Below are 16,875 nucleotides of genomic sequence, written 5' to 3' on the forward strand. Positions count from 1 at the left end.
CAGGGGTCGCACTCCCTCTTGCCAGCCCCAGACACGGCCCCTGTGCGGTGGCCTCTGCTGGCCCAGCACTGCCCACTCTCCCGACGTCCTCGACTGCTGAGTTTCCGACAGAGGCTCCTTTTCGCGCCTGGCTGTCAGAAGGCAGTCGGTCTTGTGATTTTTTAAGGCCACAGAAACAACCGCAAAAGCGGACCTGGCTCGTTGCAGATCACCCTGCAATGGAAAGAAACAGGCGGCTTCCCGCCCCTCCTCGGCCCTCCCTCACCCCAGGCCCCTGCTGCCCTAGCCCAGAGTTCTTGCTGTCTTCCTGATTTGCAATTCTCTGCGTGCGCCTGCCCCTTGGGTTTGTTTAATGAGAAACAGGCCGGGACTTCTCCCATGCACCAGCATGTTAATTGCTTATCAGAGAAGAAGCAGGGGTGGCACTGTCTGGGGATGGAAATTTCCGCTCTCTCCATCTCCAGCTCTGTCTCCTGCTTCCTCTCCCACCCTCTCCTTGCTGTCTCTGGCCACCGCCCGCCTCTCCTGCTCACAGGAGACCCCTAGGGCCACTTCCAGAGGCACCTGGAAGGCCAGAATTCCAGCCGCAGAGGGAACCCGCCACCCGCCACCTCCTCGCTCCCTTTTTCCTCCTGCAGAGCCCGGAGCGGAGAGCTCTGAGCCACACGCGCCATCCAAAGGGTTCTTCGCCTTTCCTTTCCCGGATTATTGTTGTTATTGTTTATTTTTATTTTTTACAAAATAGAAGAGAGCGAATGGGGTTGGGGTTGGGGACACATTTCTCCACAAAGGTACAAAATTGCCGAGAGAAAGTCCGCTCCAGGGAGCCCGGGCTGTCCCCAGGGGTCCTTCGGGTCTGTCTGGGGGTCGTGCTTGCTTTGAGGGTGGGCCCCGAGGTGGGAAGGAGAGGCCCCCTTCAGCCCTTGCCCAGGAGGGGGAAGAGCAAGCAACCAAGACTGCACGATAGCGAGAAAGGAAGGGAGGCCGCCTGTGGGCCAGCGGCCCCGGGGACAGGCAGGGGACGGCCAAGCGAGGGGCCAGGAACCCTGAGCCCCCAGAGAAATGGGCAGGTGGGAGGCCCTGGCCAGGGTCCTTCCTGTCCTGGGCGAGGTTCCTGGGGCTGGCAGCAGGCCCTGGGGATGCCCCCCTGGGGCCACAGAGCTCCATCTGTCTCCGTCCAGCTGCCAGGCCCCAAGCCCACAGGTCCGAGTCGCTTTCCTCGGGGTGCGTCCCTTTTCGGTACAGAGCGGTCCTAGTTCCTCCCCTGCTGCCGAGAACAGCCAGGCTTCAGGAGTTCTGAGACAACGGTGGCGAAAGCGTGCCCCGCTCTGAGCATCCAGCCGGCTTCCTCCCGGGATTCCAGGGCAGGACAAGGGGCGCGGACACCACCCGGATGGACGGGGCACCCCGGCCCCAGAAAGCCCAGGCTGGGAGGAGAGGCCGCGCGGCCACCCCCGGCCTGGGCTGGCCTGCACTGACGACACGGGCGGCGAGCCCTGCTGCCAGCAGGAGGATGGCCAGGGCCAGGACAGCGATGAGCCCCGGCCGGTCCCCCAGGGCCCCGTGGCAAGGAGCGGCCTCTGTAGTCCTGGCCCACACACAAGCCGACTGGGTGTGGGCATCGGCGAAGGCCACGTGCAGGCAGGCCCAGTACTCGCTGGCCTGCAGGAGGCGGGTGATATTGTAACTGTGGGTGCCCCGGGGCAGGCGGGCCAGGGCGCGGGGCCCCCGGCCTCGGAAGGAGGCGGCGCTGGACCAGGTGAGGTTGGTGGAGACTGTGTTGGGCAGGGGGACCCAGGAGAGCAGGACGCGGTAGGGGTGTGTCTCCTGCACCCGGAGCTCCAGGCCCCGGCTGCCGCTGCCCCTGTCCGGCTGGAAGGGCGCACGGCCAACCACCACGCGGACTGTCTTGGTGTCGGCCCCCACCAGGTTCTGGGCCACGCAGGTGTACAGCCCGGCCTCGTCCGCCGTCACCCTCCGCAGCTCCAGGGTTCCCTCCGGGTACACCCGGTACCTCCTGCCCGCATGGGCAGGCGTCAGTCGCACCCCGGCTGGAGTGACCCAGTAGATCTCGGGTTCTGGTTCCGCCATCGCCCGGCAGTGCAGCACCTTGCTCTCGCCGCTGGCCACCTGGAGGCTCGGGGGGAAGCTGTGGGGCGAGATGAGGGGCAGGCAGCGGTCCGTCATCTCCCGGAAGGGCACCTCGCGGACCGGGCGGCGCTGCAGGTCGGGCGGCTCCGCACACAGGGTGGACTGCGGCTCGATGAAGCGCACGCGGGTGCCCGTGGCGTTGGCCCAGCGGATCACGCAGTCGCAGCGGAGGGGGTTGCCGTGGAGCCCCACCTCCTGCAGGCTGGGCAGGGACTCCACCGTCTGCTGGTGCAAGGCACTGAGGGCGTTGTTGTTCAGCATGAGTGTCTCCATGCGGGGCAGGTGGTGGAAGGCGCGGGGGTGGATGAAGGACAGGCGCGGGTTGTTGGTGATGTCCAGCTTGGTCAGCTCGGGGAGGTTGACCAGGGCGAACTTGTCGATGGAGACCAGCTCCTCCATGTTGTTCAGCCCCAGCTCCTTGAGGTGCAGCATGTTGGCGAAGTCCCCCGGCCCCACGCGCTGCAGCGGGTTCTTGTTCAGGTCCAGGAACTTGAGCCCCGGCACCTGCTGCAACGCCCGCCTGGGCACGCGGGCCAGCAGGTTGTCGTAGAAGGAGAGGCTCTCCAGGCTCTGCAGCCCCTCCAGGGCGTAGTCGGAGATCTCCCGCAGGTTCATGCCCGCCAGCACCAGGCTGCGCAGGTTGGCCAGCGGCCGGAAGTTCATGTCCAGGATGGCGTCCACCGCGTTGCCGCCGATCATGAGGATCTCCAAGCTGGGCAGCATCTCGAACCAGCGGCTGTCAACGGCCCTGAGCAGGTTGGAGTTGAGGTGCAGCCGCAGCAGGCTGCCGAGGCCCGCGAAGGCCCGGGGGGCGATGCGGTACAGCTGGTTGTGGTTGAGATAGAGCTCCTGCAGGCCGGCCAGCCCCGCGAAGCTGTGGTCCTCCAGCCGCGCCAGCTGGTTCTCCTCCAGGTGCAGGCTCAGCAGCTGGGGCAGGGCCCGGAAGTCGCAGTCCCGGGCGTCCGAGAAGCTGTTCTGGGACAGGTCCAGCTCCGTGAGGTTGGCCAGGTAGGCGAGCTCGCTCTGGTCCACACGCACGATGCTGTTACTCTGCAGCAGCAGGGTCTGCGTCCCCGCAGGCAGCGCCGGGGGCACCGCCGTCAGGAACAGGTCGTTGCAGTCCACCGTGGCGGCCTCGCGGTAGGACGAGCGCGGCGTGTACCAGGGCCGGATCTGGCAGGCACACTGCGGGGGACAGGGCACACGCCAGGGCACCACGGGCACGGCGGCAGTGGCACCGGCCACCCAGGCTAGCAGGAGGGGTGCCACCAGGAGCCCCATGGTGGAGCTGCAGGGCAGGGGACCATCCACGGGACGAGCGCAGAGTCCTGCTCTTTGCCGTGCGCAGGTGAGCATCAGCAGCCCGGCCAGGGCCCGGGGAAGCACCTGCCCAGGGCAGCCATTCTCTGAGGGGACGGGGGCATCACTGCTGGCCCGCCTGGGTGCGGATCCTCATCCTTGTCCACCGGCGCTGGGCCTTCCCGCTCATCGCCACGCCACGTCGGGGCGGCCCTGGAAGGAGAGGACCGGAGTTAAGGAGCTACCAGCGAAGCCTAAGAAGCGGCAGGGAGCAGGCCAAGGCCAGGGCCGGGTCCTGCCCTGCAGTCCCTAAGGCTGCTGTGTCCTTTCCCATGACCTCAGGAGGGAGCCACTGGCAGTCGTCGGGGAAAGACCTGGGAGAACTCGGAGGAAGGTGTGTGTGTGCGGGAAGGAGAGCCAAGGGTCTGGGGCCCTTGTCACCTGCAGTTCTCCAGAGCCCGGAGAGATGAGGGTAGGCGCCCCCTAACCTTTCTGACCCCAGCCCTCCCCCCACCTTGGCTTGCTGGGTAAGATGATGGCTGAGACCTCCCCTGGCAGGGTAGGTGGGGGTGGGCAGCAGCTGGTGGGAGCAAGGGCAGCTTCCAGCACCTGAGATGGGCCCCAGAACTCCGGAGTTGACATCCAAGGAGGCTGGGGAGGCGGCAGGTCCTGCCTGCCACCTGTTAGGAAAATGGCGCAGTCTTATCTATGGCGCGATCTATACACCCTGACACCATCCTAGGCTCCAGCCCCCGCCGCCATGGCTGGAAGCCAGGTGGCCACATGGCCCAACCACCGGTGTCAAGCTCCACCCTCATCCTAACAGGATTCGCTGCTCCTACTTCCCTGCCCACCCCCAGCAAAGTTTTAAAAGGACCTGCTCCTAAACACGTGGCTCCCTCTCCTCTCTCTTGGCTCCTCTCTCCTCTTGCTCTCTCTCTTCTCTCCTCGCTATCTCTTCTCTCCTCTCTCTCAGTCACTCACTTTTTCCTTCTCGCCCCTTCCCTCCAGCCTGCTGGGTTTTCCCCAATAAACCCTTTCCCTTACTCTGGTGTTTGGTGTGTTTTTGTGGCGACCTTACACCACCCACTTAGACTTTCCCAAGTCGGGGGTCCTGCAGGCAGAGCGCTCTCTCTCCCAGCAGCCTGGCAGAGCTGCCTGGAGCCTGTGGGGTCCAGACACCCACATCTGCACTCCTCAGCCCTGTGGCTAAGACCCGTGTGACAAGGCCTGGCCACTCCTGGCTTGTCTTGTGCACAGGCCGCTGGGGCTGATGTCACCCTGACTCCTCCCTGGACAGTTCCAACGTGTCCTTCAAGACTCAAGTTCAGCCACCTCCTGGGACAGCGTCTCCAAATATCCGGCCTGTCTGGCCCACGCTTCCTGCTGTCACGGCCCTGGCCAGGCCACACGGGGAGACCGCTTCAACCACAGACCTGTCTCACTGCTGCACCAGAGCCCAGGACACGTGCCAAGTGTATTGTAGGAACCAACCTCTGTGGTCCCAGGGACCTTTCCCCCTGGAGACTAGACCCCCCAACACACTAGATCCCCCCCAACACCCCCCCCCCAATCTGGAATCAAGCCACTGCTCTTTCCTCCCTCCCCGGTGGGCGTCACCTATCCAGGCACACTGACACGCCGGGGTCCCACGGGCGCAGGTTCTCTCAGGTCCCAGGGCCAGGCTTGCTGCCCTGGAGGATGGTCCCATGTCGGCCTTGACCCCAAGAGGGAAGGAAAGGAGCCAGAGTCTATGTTCCCCGCTGGGGCCTGTCCTGCGTCCCGAGTAGAGGCCCGAGGCCGCGCAGTTCTCAGGGAAGCAGACGCCTGCTGAGGGCCCACCCCCACCCAGGACCTCCGGAGACTGAACGTCTGACGTCATCTTAGCTGTTGCCTAGGGGATAAGCGTTCGTGTGCCCAGTTTGCAGATGCGGAAGCTGAGGTCCAGAAGACCTTGAACAGCTCGGCTCACAGAGCTGGAAAGCAGCCAAGAGGCAGGAGTGGCCCCCAGCCTGCCGGTTGTCGCTTTCCACCCCTCCCTGCTGAGGCCTGGGGCGCACTGGCTCCTGCGGTCCCCAGGGGAGGACCCCTTTCCAGGGGCTGCAGAGTGGGAGCCGTGTCTCGCAGCGCCACGCAGGCGGGTGCCTCTCGGCCAGCCCAGGGGCTCCGCGCCCAGCTCATCCCACGTCCAGGACACTGGCGTGCGGGGCGGGGGCAGCTGGGGGCAGGGCGCCCTCCCCTGAGCAGGAGAGTGCCCGTTTGCATCTGACTACTCCCCACTTTCCTCTGCAGCTATTTCTGAAGGTGGGAAAAACAACCGTGGCTTAAAAGGCCGAGGTTTTGCGTAGGTGCATGCATGCGTGTGTGTGTGTGTGCACTGACACGCACAACTCAGGGCAAACAAACACGTGCACACAGGCATGCAGGCCTGCACACGTGGCCCAGGGCAGGCTCAGGGAATGTGGCCATCCAACCCAGGGATGGGGGCGAGGGGAGGGACTGTGGTACGGCCTGCGGGTGGGAGGAAGCAATGGATGAGTTCAGGCCCCGAGGGGTCCCCGTCAGGGAACTGGATCCAAGGCTGGGGGTCCCACCACACTTACACCCCAGAGGCCACTGATTCCCGCCCACCCCTGGCTCGAGCCAGCAGGGCCGCCTGCAACAGGCCTGGGCCCACCTCTTGGCTCTGCCTCTCCCTGCCAGAGCCCCCTGCAGACAGTCACTTGCCTCTTCTGAGCGTCTGTTACCCTGTGTAAAATGAGGAGTGTGTCACACACACACACAGCTCCACCAGCAGTGGCTGCCTTCCAGCTCTGGGCAGCTCCCGGGGAGGGGGTCGGCAGGTGGGTGGCGGCTCACCAGCTCCGGGGCTTGTTGGGGGACAGTAGGACTTGGGCCTGGGGCTCCACAGAGCTCTCCCCCTGCCTTCAGAAACAAGGGACATGGCCATGCCTTCAGAGCACCACCGTGGGGCTGGGTGTTTGGCACACGCCTGCCTCGGGGGTTTGATCTCCTGGCTTCAAGTCCTGGCTCTGCTCCTGACCCCAGCTCCCCGCTAATGCCCACCCTGGGAGGCAGCAGGGGGTGACTCAAATAGCTAGGCCCCTGCCACGCACACGTGTGGGAGACCCGGGTGCGGTTCTCGGCTCCTGGCTTTGGCCTGGCCTAGCTCTGGGTGTTGTGGGCTTGGGGGAGTGAACCAGGAAGTAAGAGATCTCTGTCTGTCTCTCTTAATAATAGTAAGTACGTAGCCGGCGCCGCGGCTCACTAGGCTAATCCTCCGCCTTGTGGCACCGGCACACCGGGTTCTAGTCCCGGTCGGGCGCCGGATTCTGTCCCGGATGCCCCTCTTCCAGGCCAGCTCTCTGCTGTGGCCCGGGAGTGCAGTGGAGGATGGCTCAAGTGCTTGGGCCCTGCACCCCATGGGAGACCAGGAGAAGCACCTGGCTCCTGCCATCGGATCAGCGCGGTGCGCCGGCCGCAGCGGCCATTGGAGAGTGAACCAACGGCAAAGGAAGACCTTTCTCTCTGTCTCTCTCTCTCTCACTGTCCACTCTGCCTGTCAAAAAACAAACAAACAAAAATAATAGTAAGTGCGTTCTGGCTGGGGAGGTAGGACCAAAAATGCAAAACCGATTTGGAGAGCCCAGGCAGTGAGCACAGTGCGGGGGGTGAGGGTGCACTGGGCTCTCCAGCCGGCCCCTCCCCGAGCCCCTGCATCCCCCTCTTCCCCTACAATTTGTTCTAAGGGCTGGATCAGTGCTCCACAGCACAGAATGGATCAAGAAACCTTTTAAAAACGAATTGAGGGCTGGCGCTGTGGCTCAATAGGCTAATCCTCCGCCTGCGGCGCCGGCACACCAGGTTCTAGTCCCGGTCGGGGCACCAGATTCTGTCCCGGTTGCCCCTCTTCCAGTCCAGCTCTCTGCTGTGGCCCGGGAAGGCAGTGGAGGATGGCTCAAGTGCTTGGGCCCCTGCACCTGCACGGCAGACCGGGAGGAAGTACCCGGATCCTGGCTTCGGATCAGCGCAGTGCGCTGGCTGTAGCAGCCATTAGGGGAGTGAACCAATGGAAGGAAGACCACTTTCTCTCTGTCTCTCTCTCACTGTCTATAACTCTCTCTCTGTACCTCTCTCTCACTGTCTAACTCTGCCTGGCAAAACAAACAAACAAAAAACCCGAATTGAGGGGCTGGCGTCGTGGCGTAGTGGGTAAAGCCACTGCCTGTGACACCAGCATCCCATATAGGCACCGGTTCAAGTCCTGGCTGCTCCACTTCTGATCCAGCTCCTTGCTAATGCACCTGGGGAAGCAGCAGGGGATGGCCCAAGTGCTTGGCCCCCTGCACCCAGGTGCAAGACCTGGAAGAAGCTCCTGGCTCTGGTCTGGCCCAGCCCTGGCCGTTGTGGCTATCTAGGGAGTGAATCAGCAGGTGGAAGAGTTCACTGTCTCTCCCTCTCTCCCTCTCTGTACTCTGCCTCTCAAATAAATCTTAAAAAAAAAGAAAAGAAAAGAAAAACTGAATTGAGAGGCTGACGTTGTGGTGCAGCAGGTTAAGATGCCTTGCAATGCTGGCATCCCAAACAGGCACCAGTTTGAGTCCAGGCTGCTCCACTTCCGGTCCTGCTTCCTGCTAATGCACCTGGGAACCAGGAGGATGGTGGGAGGCCTGGATGAAGCTCCTGGCTCCTGGCTTTGGCCTGGCCCAGTCCCAGCCATTGCAGCCATCTGGGGAGTAAACCAGCAGATGGAAGATTGGTCTCCCTCTCTCTCTGAAAGCCCTCCAGGGGCTCGCCTTCCCCGCCAGCTCCAGCCAGCCCCAGCCAGCTCCAGCCAGCCCCAGCCAGCTCCGTCCCCTTCACCTACCTGGGCTGGGCAGGGGGAGTGAGGCAGAGCCCAGCATTAGGCTTCGGGCTCCAGAGGGAGGGCACAGCTGATGGCACGAGTTCACCTCTGACCCCGAGGCCCAGGCGAGTCCTCCTCACTCTGCTCACACACAGCCCCTTGCCGGGGGGAGCCTGGAGCCGCCCACTCACCTGGCACGCGACGCCCTCATGCAGGCTGGTGGACAGTTGCTAGCAGGCGGTGGGGAGCTGTCTGTCTCTCATCTGCAGCCTGCCACGGGCACGTTTCCCCCGCGGCGTCTCTGGCTCTCTGTGACAGGGACCATGTCTAACAGGCTTCCTGAGTCCCCAGAGCTCTGGGGTGGCACTGAGCACGGAGAGGGTCCCTGGGAGTGAGTGCTCCCCACGGAATCCTCCCGTCCACCCCGCCTGCAGGCATCAGGGCTTGCTGGCTCTCAGCAGGGTGAAGGCACCCACTCACCAGGCTGCACGGCTTCTACGGGGCAGGGCCGGGATGCAAATCCGGGGTCTCTGGCTCAGCCCAGCCGCTGCCGCTCAACACCTGCCACCCAGGAGCTGGCTCCCAGTACCCTGCAGCGATGGACGAGGGTCCACCCGCTAGGCCCTTCAGACCCTGTTCCTCTCTGGGTGTGGCTGGGCACACCTGACCGTCTTCTGACCGGGGGCCGGGGACAGGAGACAGAAAGCCCTGGAACCACAGTTTGGGAGAATAGGTTTGGATGTCCCCTCCAAGAACAAGGTTGTTTTTTGTAAGGGCTGGCTCCGTGAAACCCACCGGACCTGCCTCCTCCAGACAGTCTCTCTGGATTTGGCAGAAAGCCTGGGATTTATCCCCTAGAACCCCTGTTAAGCTGTGGGCTTTGGCAAGGCTCCCGGGAAGTGTTTGCGGGCTCCATGGTTAGTAGCTGGAGCTGCTGCCCTCCGCAGCCGGGTACTGAGACGGCGCGGATGCTGCTATGCTGCTGGAGGACCCAGCACTGCCCCCCTCCCCCACAGCTGGCCCTGGCGATTCAGTGCCCGGTCACCCCGGAGCTGCGAAGACGACTCCGCCTACGCCCCACAGCCCGGTGCGCAAGGGGAGGGGCCCGACGCATGGTGCACGACACACGAGGCGGCCGGCAGCCCTCCTCTCCCTCAGCCACACACCAGGCTCCACCTTCCAGAGTCTGATCGGAAACCCCTCGGCCCAGGGGGAGTGGCGGGAAGGCCCTGGGCTGGCCCTGCTGAGCGCTGGGCTCCTCCGCGGCTGCTGTGCCGAAGTGTGGCCGCTCCTCCCGCTGACTCCCTATCTGTCCATGGCGGCGCACACAGGGTGCACTCCCCCAACCCCGCAGCCGCAGCCGGGGGGCACAGGCACTCCAGGCCCCCTGCCGGGCAGCGTCCAGCCGCACGCCCCTCCCCCACTGAGCTGACCACATGTGGCGTGGGAACCCGAAATCCTCCTCTTGCAGCCTCTGACTTCAGAGTGGCCTCTCGGGACCACGCGTAACCCGGGACCCCCAGGCCGAGACGCGGAGCGTGGGCGGTGGCACTGACCCGGGCAGGAGGACGGCTAGGTGACCGGCTTAGTCCCATAGGCCCGCACAGGGGGGCCTTCTCATCACACAGTCTGGGCCAGAGGATGCAGGGGGGGCCCGCACCGCTGACCCCCTCACTCGCCAGCTCAAGGACTCCCTTGAGAGCGCAGCTTGTCCCCGCGCCACCTCTTCCTGCTCCCAAGTCTGCTGGTCAGCCCCGCCCTCCAGCGCCCAGCACACAGTGGTGATCTGCCCCTCACACACACACACACACACACACACACACACACACACACACAGCGGGGTCCCTCCCGGGCCCTGCACCCTAGGGGGCCCTCTCACTGCCCCTGTACTACCTTTTTCTATCACACACCCACACTCCACTAAGCCAGGCTTCCTGTTTCCCCACACACCCTCCCTCACTGCAGCCATGCAACTCTTCTTCAGCCACAAAACCCCATCCCAAATGCCCTCCCTTCCCTGAGAAGCCTGGTTATAGCCCCGCTGGTCTCTGAATCGCCACATAGCACCTTCCTCCCCGATGGGCTCCGAGACTCCCTGCCCGGCCAGCGTGTGCCCCTCTGCTGACCTGGGGCCTCCTTCCACATGGGCAAGGCGCCCTGACCTGAACTGGGAACATGGGCCACGACTAGGTCACGGCCTGCGCGGCTTCAAAGACAGAAGGCACCGGGAGGTACCAGCATGCACTGGGGGTGGCCGGGCTAAGCGCTGTTTAGGGAAGGCTGGCCCCTGTTTCACACACGCACAACAGCACACAGACATCTGCCCTCGTGTAAGCGGACATGATGCAGGAATGCACTTCAGTGTGTGTTTGTTTGCCTTGGACTGCAGCTAAAAAAGCCCCAGGAGCAGCATTTAACGGAGTTCATCTCATTCGGAAGCTGAGTCCCTGCCTGCCAGCTGACCCCCGAGACGATGACGTGTGGCAGCGGCAGTGTCCCAGGGGACAGGCTGAGCAGACAGAGGCCCCCCGACAGACCTGAGCAGCCCCAAACACCCCCGCCTGGGGGGTCTCTCCTCTCCTTGAGAGGCAGAGCGAGAGCGAGAGTGCGAGCGTCTATCAACTAGTTCACTCCCCAAATGCCCACACAGTCAGGGCTGGGCCAGGCAGAAGCCCAGGAGCCAGGACCTCCATCCGGGCCTCCCGGGTGAGTGGCAGGGACCAGAGCACCTGCTGTCTTCCCAGGCACATTAGCAGGGAGCTGGATGGGAAGTGGAGCAGCCGGGACTCCACGCAGACACTCCAACATGGGAGACGGGATAAGAGGCAGCTTAACCTGTGTGCCACAACGCCCGCCCCACGGTGTGTGCTCTGTAGACAGAGACCTGGGCTTAGGGAAGCTAAGGGTCCAGGGCCGGGGCCCCCGCCAGCCGGGGCAGGACTCCAGCTGCGAACATGGTGGGCATCCCGTGCCAGCCCGGCTCAGTCCGTGACGGTGCAGAGCGCCTGTGGTCAGGTGGCCGGGTGGGCATGGGCTGGCGGGCACATCTTGGGCAGAGTGAGGGGTCCTTTGTCTACCCTTGCTCTCCCTCCCCTCTGGAACCAGGGGCAGGGTTCCAGTGAGCGCCACTGCCTGGGCCTGGGCGGGCAGGGCTGGCCTGTGAGCAGTGCTCTGTTCTCCAGCCGGCCCCACGGAGGGTGGGAGAGGCGGGGGGGGGGGGGCCTAGGAGAGAGCCTGCCTGGGCCTCTCTTCGTAAGAGGGGAGGGCGCCAGTGGGGAGTGGCCCGGAGAGGGGCCCAGGCCCGGCAGCTGTTTACTCTCTGCCCGTGCCTCTGCCGGCCCTCAGGGATGCGCCTCTGGCCGCCGCAGCCCCTGCCCCGGGCTCCTCAGAGACTGGCTCACCTGTCTCCCTGGGGACCCCCTTGCTGGCCGAGTGAGCTGCAGTGCCCTCCCTCCAACGCGTCTTCCACGGGAGGGGGGACCTGCTGCGCGGGGAACGTGTGCTGTGCCCAGGCTCGGGAGCACCTCTTTCCCGTTCTGTCTCCCTCAAGTTGTCGGAGCCACATTCCCCGCCGGGCCACTCCTCGGCTTCCAGCACCCAGACGGCCCCATCGGGGCACAAGGACTCCGGGTAGGGCACCTCCTCCCAGTGTGGGCGGGGCTCCAGTGCCCACCACGAGCACTCGGCGAGGGTCCTCTTCCAGCCTCGGGACAGTGTCAGGACTGAGGTCATTTGTGCGTCCCCAGCACCGGACACAACTGTGACCCAGAAGGAGCCAGCTCCAGCATCTCCTGGCTCGGGGGCAGCGGCTTCGCCCCTTTCCCAGACACTGTCTGGAAGGGGTGGGAGAGCCCCTCCCAGAAGGGTCCTCCCTCTGCAGCCCGGCGGGCAGCCCAGCGTGGGTGCTGAGCAGGCTCTGAGACACAGGGGCCCCTGGGAGCTGGGGCCGGGGTGCAGGGGGAAGAGGGGACCCCAGAGAGACCCAGGCACCACTCTTCCTGCCCCCAGGCCTTTGCACATCCCGGGTCCCAGCGCGCAAGTCCCTTTCCCCACGTGCACGTCTGGCGATTCCTCTCCGTCCCAAGTCTCAGTTTATGCCCTTTCTCTGCGGTGTCTTTCCTGACCACCAGCACCCCTACACCTCCCAAATCATGAACCTTCCTCCTCCCTGGAAGAATCTGTGCACGTACCCTCTCAGCCCGGGCGCTGCTCCAGGCAGGGCGGAGAGGGGCAGCGGGAAGGGAATTCAGGACTGCCTGCGTGGGGACGGGGACTTGGAGCCCGGGGCTGAGGCTCCCCCCCACCCCCTCCAGTGAGCATGGGGCCGTGGTGGGAAGGGAGGCGGAGCCACAAGGGAGCAGAGCCCTTAAACCTGGGGGAGAAGGCTGAGCCCCTGCGGATGGAAAGGAAGATGAGATCAGAATGAGAGCTGATGAGGCGGAGAGGGAAGGTTCGCCGGATGAGGCTCGGACAGAAATCACGCGATGGTGCTGGCGGTGGAGCTGGGGCCTGGGCGCAGTACCTCGGGGCAGGCCCAGACACCTGGCTGTCCCTTTGCTTTCTTCCCCTAACTGCAGTGAGGATGCCCTGACCATCCCGGCCACCTCCTCCAGGCTGTCCAGCAGAATGGCCTGACCGTCCGGCCACCTCCTCCAGGCTGTCCGGCTCTTCTCCTGCATCCTCCCCACCCCACAGGGCTCTCTCCAGGCCCAGGGCGTGGAAGGCTTGGGTCTGGGGTGTGGTCCTGGCTCAGGGAAGACCTGGCTGGGGCCGCTTGAACCCCTTGGGTTCCTCGTCTGCGAGTGGGGGCAGGTCGGCCCAGGACAGCGGCTCCCACACTGTGGTGCCCGGAACAGCAGCGCAAGCGCAGTCTGGGAACCTGTCAGAAATGCAGGTTCCCAGGCACCCCCCCACCCCCACCTCCCGAATCAGACACTGAGGGAGAGGCCTCGCACGCTGCATCTGAACACACGCCTCAGACAGAGCTCAAACCTGAGATCACCCCGGAGCCCAGGTTAGAATCCTACAGACCCGGAGCAGCGGCACCTAGAGCGCTCGGCGAGCTGCCGACCGTGACCCTGGCAGACTGGACTCAAGTACTCCAGACCCCACCACCTCCTCTGTCCCGGCCACAGGGAAGCTGCACCGGTGAGCATTAATAGAGCCCGCCTGTATGCGCTGAGTGAGGACCTAGGGGAGCGCAGGCAACCCTCGCGAGAGGAGGGCGAGGGCGGCCGCCCAGCCTCGGGGAGACAGCACCCCTGGGAAGCTGGGGCTGGGTCCCGGCCAGCAGCGGCTGCCATGAGGCTCACAAGAGCGCAGGCTGTGGAGGCAGCAGCCCCCTTCCGTGGATGGGAGAGGTGAGGAGCCCACCCAGGAACGCAGAGCCAGACCAGCTGGGAGGCAGTGAGCTGATGCCTTAAAGCCCCTTCTCTGTGCCCCAGCCCAGCCCCACCCGCCGCGCTCAATGTCTGGCTCCTGCTCTTCCCTCCAGCCCAACAAGGGGCATCTCCCCATGGGAGTCCAGTCGACTCCTCCTTAATCACGCTCCCCCGTGCCTGGGCCAACCCAGGAGGAAGAAACTGGCGGTGGGCTGGCTCAGCAGCCCTGGAGGCAGGCCCTCTGCCGCCCAGCTCCTCCCCCACGCCTGCTGCGGCCCGGGTGGGGGTGGGGGGTGGGGGGACCGTGGCTCCCAGGGCCCTGAGCTCAGTGGAAGGAAAAGCTTCATCTGTGATCAATAAGAGGCATAATTCAGTGACTGCAGCAAGTACAAAGGAGGGTAGGTTAAATCAATATTTAGAGGCTGCAAAATTAAACTAATTAAGTGCTGGCTTTAATGATTTTTACTGTCTGGGAATAAAAAAGATAAAAAGCCCACCCATATTTCATGCTTCTGCTTTAGTAGCCTGTAATACTTTGGGAAGAGCAGAGCGTGCAAAGTGCTCCCAGCCTTGCTCCCAGCCGGCCCCACGCTCTGAAGGGCAGGAGACGCGGGGTGGGGGATGGGCGGCTCCTTGCTAACAGAGACGGGAGGAGAAAGCAGGTGCGATGCCGCACAGGACACGTCCCTGAAGGCCGTCAGCCTGGGAGTCAGGACTGTGATGGCTGAACCGTGTCCCCTCCCACAGCTACATCCGACTCCTAACCCCGGGACCTGTGAACTTGACCTTACTTGGAAGTAGGGTCCTTGCACAGGTCATCAAGTGACAACAGGGAGGCAGCATGGCTGGCTGGTGTCCCTGTACGAGGGAAATGCCCCATGAAGACAGGGACACAGGGGGAGAGGGCGTGGGAGCTGTGAGCCCAGAACTCAGAAGCCAGGAGAGGCAGGGGAGGGCGCCCTCTGCAGGTCTCAGAGGGAGGATGGCTCTGTAGATGCGGGGCTGTGCACCTGGCCTGCTAACCCCAGACAGGAAGCACCTGTTGTTTGAGTCACCCAGGGTGGGGGACTTCCGGCTGGCAGCCCTGGGAAGCAGCCACAGGGACCCTGGGTTCTGGGCTCCCTCTGCCATTCACTCTGCCCTCTGAGCCCCAAGGTGGGGATAAGACCGGCGCCTTCTACGCTCCTTGCCGAGACGCTCGGGTCAAGCCAGCGCTGAGTGAGACAGCACGGCGCACTGCTGCGCTGTGGAGGTGTGCCGGGGCCAGCAGGTCCCGGGGAGGCTCACTTGGCCGGGGGTTGTCAGCTGCCAGGAAGCTGTGATGTCGTCCTCCGCAGGGGTTCATCTGCAGCCCGCGCCACCCCAGTTCTCTCCTCCGTGAGATGAAAGCGTTGGGCGACGTTACTGTGAAGGCATCTTTTACATACAGGTATTTTAAAAAATGTAGCGTCTCAGCAGCTCCAACCTCGTCCTCATCCTTAAACCCCTCCCACAGAGGGAGTGGCCCTGGGGCCAGGGGCTTTGCTCCCCTCTGCCCCCGGCTGCCCGGCTTGTAGCAGTGTCCCTGCCAAGCACGAAGGGGACAGGCAGCTGTGCAGGCTGCGAACAGTCTCCTCCTCCTCCTTTTCTTTTCTTTATCTTTTTAAAGATTTACTTATTCATTTGAAAGGCAGAGTTACAGAGAGGTCTTCCATCCATTGGTTCACTCCCCAGATGCTGCAACAGCCGGAGCGGAGCTGATCTGAAGCCAGGAGCCAGGAGCTTCTTCCGGGTCTCCCACATGGGTGCAGGGGCCCAAGCACTCGGGCCATCTTCCACTGCTTTCCCAGGCCACAGTAGAGAGCTGAATCAGAAGTGGCGCAGCCAGGACTCAAACCAGTGCCCATATGGGATGGTGGCACTGCACGCTACAGTCTTACCCACTATGCCACAGTGCTGGCCCCAGCGAACAGTCTCTTTTGATCCCAGGAGGGCTGGCATCCCTTGCCCAGCTGGCTCCCAGAATGTTCATCTTCAATAATTGTTCTGATTCTAACATTCATATCGAGCACTGGGGCCCAGCCTTAAAGGGCTGTGGGACAGAGCACGGGGCTGCCGGGCTCTGCCCCCTCCAGGGCTCCAGGGCTCCAGGGCTCCAGGGCTCCGGGGCAGTTCTTAGGTGGTCTCACACAATTTCCACCAGAGCTGCACCTTGCAGCAGTGGGTGGTGCTGGGGGGCATCTTCCGGGACAGGTATCACTGTGGCCAGTGAGCTACTGAGGGCACACCACCCACACCACCAGGACAGCCACCGTCATCCACCCACCTACAGCTCCACGGCCGCCACGTGTGTCGTCCTCGGCCCTTGGTGCTCCTACCAGGAGCTTCACCACCTCCCCCATCCACCACCTCCATCCGGGTGGCCAGAAGTTCCCCAGACACCGGGAGAAAGAACAGGCATGGCTGTGGCATGTGCGGGGTCAGCATGGCTGTGTCTTGTGCGGGGTCGGGATGGCCGTGTCTTGTGCGGGGTCGGGATGGCTGTGGCACGTGTGGGGTCGGCATGCCTGTGGCATGTGCGGGGTCGGGATGGCTGTGGCATGTGTGGGGTCGGCATGGCTGTGGCAGGTGCGGGGTCTGCAACAGACAGGGATCTGCCACTGGGAAATATGCACTGGACCACGAGAGACCCAGTGGCGCTACGGAGAGAACAAGTGGAAAGGAAGGGGCCTGGGGATGGGAGGGGCAGGCTTGGACGTGGCCAGGACAGCTCTGCATTCTGCCCGGAGCCCAGGAAACTGATACTCATTTGCCTCCTCTTATCTCAGTGTTTTTCAACCTTGGCTGTACCACAGACTCATCTGGGAATTTTTTTTTTTTTTGACAGATAGAGTTAGACAGTAAGAGAGAGAGAGACAGAGAGAAAGGTCTTCCTTCTGTTGGCTCACCCCCCAAATGGTTGCCACAGCCGGAGCTATGCTGATCCGAAGCCAGGGGCCAGGTGCTTCTCCTGGTCTCCCATGGGGTGCAGGGCCCAAGCACCTGGGCCATCCTCCACTGCACTCCCTGGCCACAGCAGAGAGCTGGCCTGGAAGAGGGGCAACCAGGACAGAATCCAGCACCCCAACCGGGACTAGAACCCAGTGCCCATATGGGATGCTGGCGCCGCAGGCGGAGGATTAACCAAGTAAGCCATGGCCCCCGGGAATCTTTTAAAAT

General features: G+C 63.6%; 1 protein-coding gene across 1 annotated transcript in view; it reads right to left on the minus strand.

Moving 5' to 3' along the window:
- Nucleotides 1–691: 691 nt before the first annotated feature.
- LRRN2 (leucine rich repeat neuronal 2) overlaps nucleotides 692–16,875 on the minus strand; it is a 56,762-nt gene continuing 40,578 nt past the window's right edge. Inside the window, exon 2 of the mRNA XM_051821199.2 lies at nucleotides 692–3,663. Within this exon, the coding sequence (XP_051677159.2) occupies nucleotides 1,288–3,507 (2,220 nt within the window). The 5' untranslated portion in view covers nucleotides 3,508–3,663 and the 3' untranslated portion in view covers nucleotides 692–1,287. The remainder of the gene's footprint in view (nucleotides 3,664–16,875) is intronic.

Source organism: Oryctolagus cuniculus, chromosome 13, assembly GCF_964237555.1.
Source record: "Oryctolagus cuniculus chromosome 13, mOryCun1.1, whole genome shotgun sequence".
Classification (NCBI taxonomy): Eukaryota; Metazoa; Chordata; class Mammalia; order Lagomorpha; family Leporidae; genus Oryctolagus; species Oryctolagus cuniculus.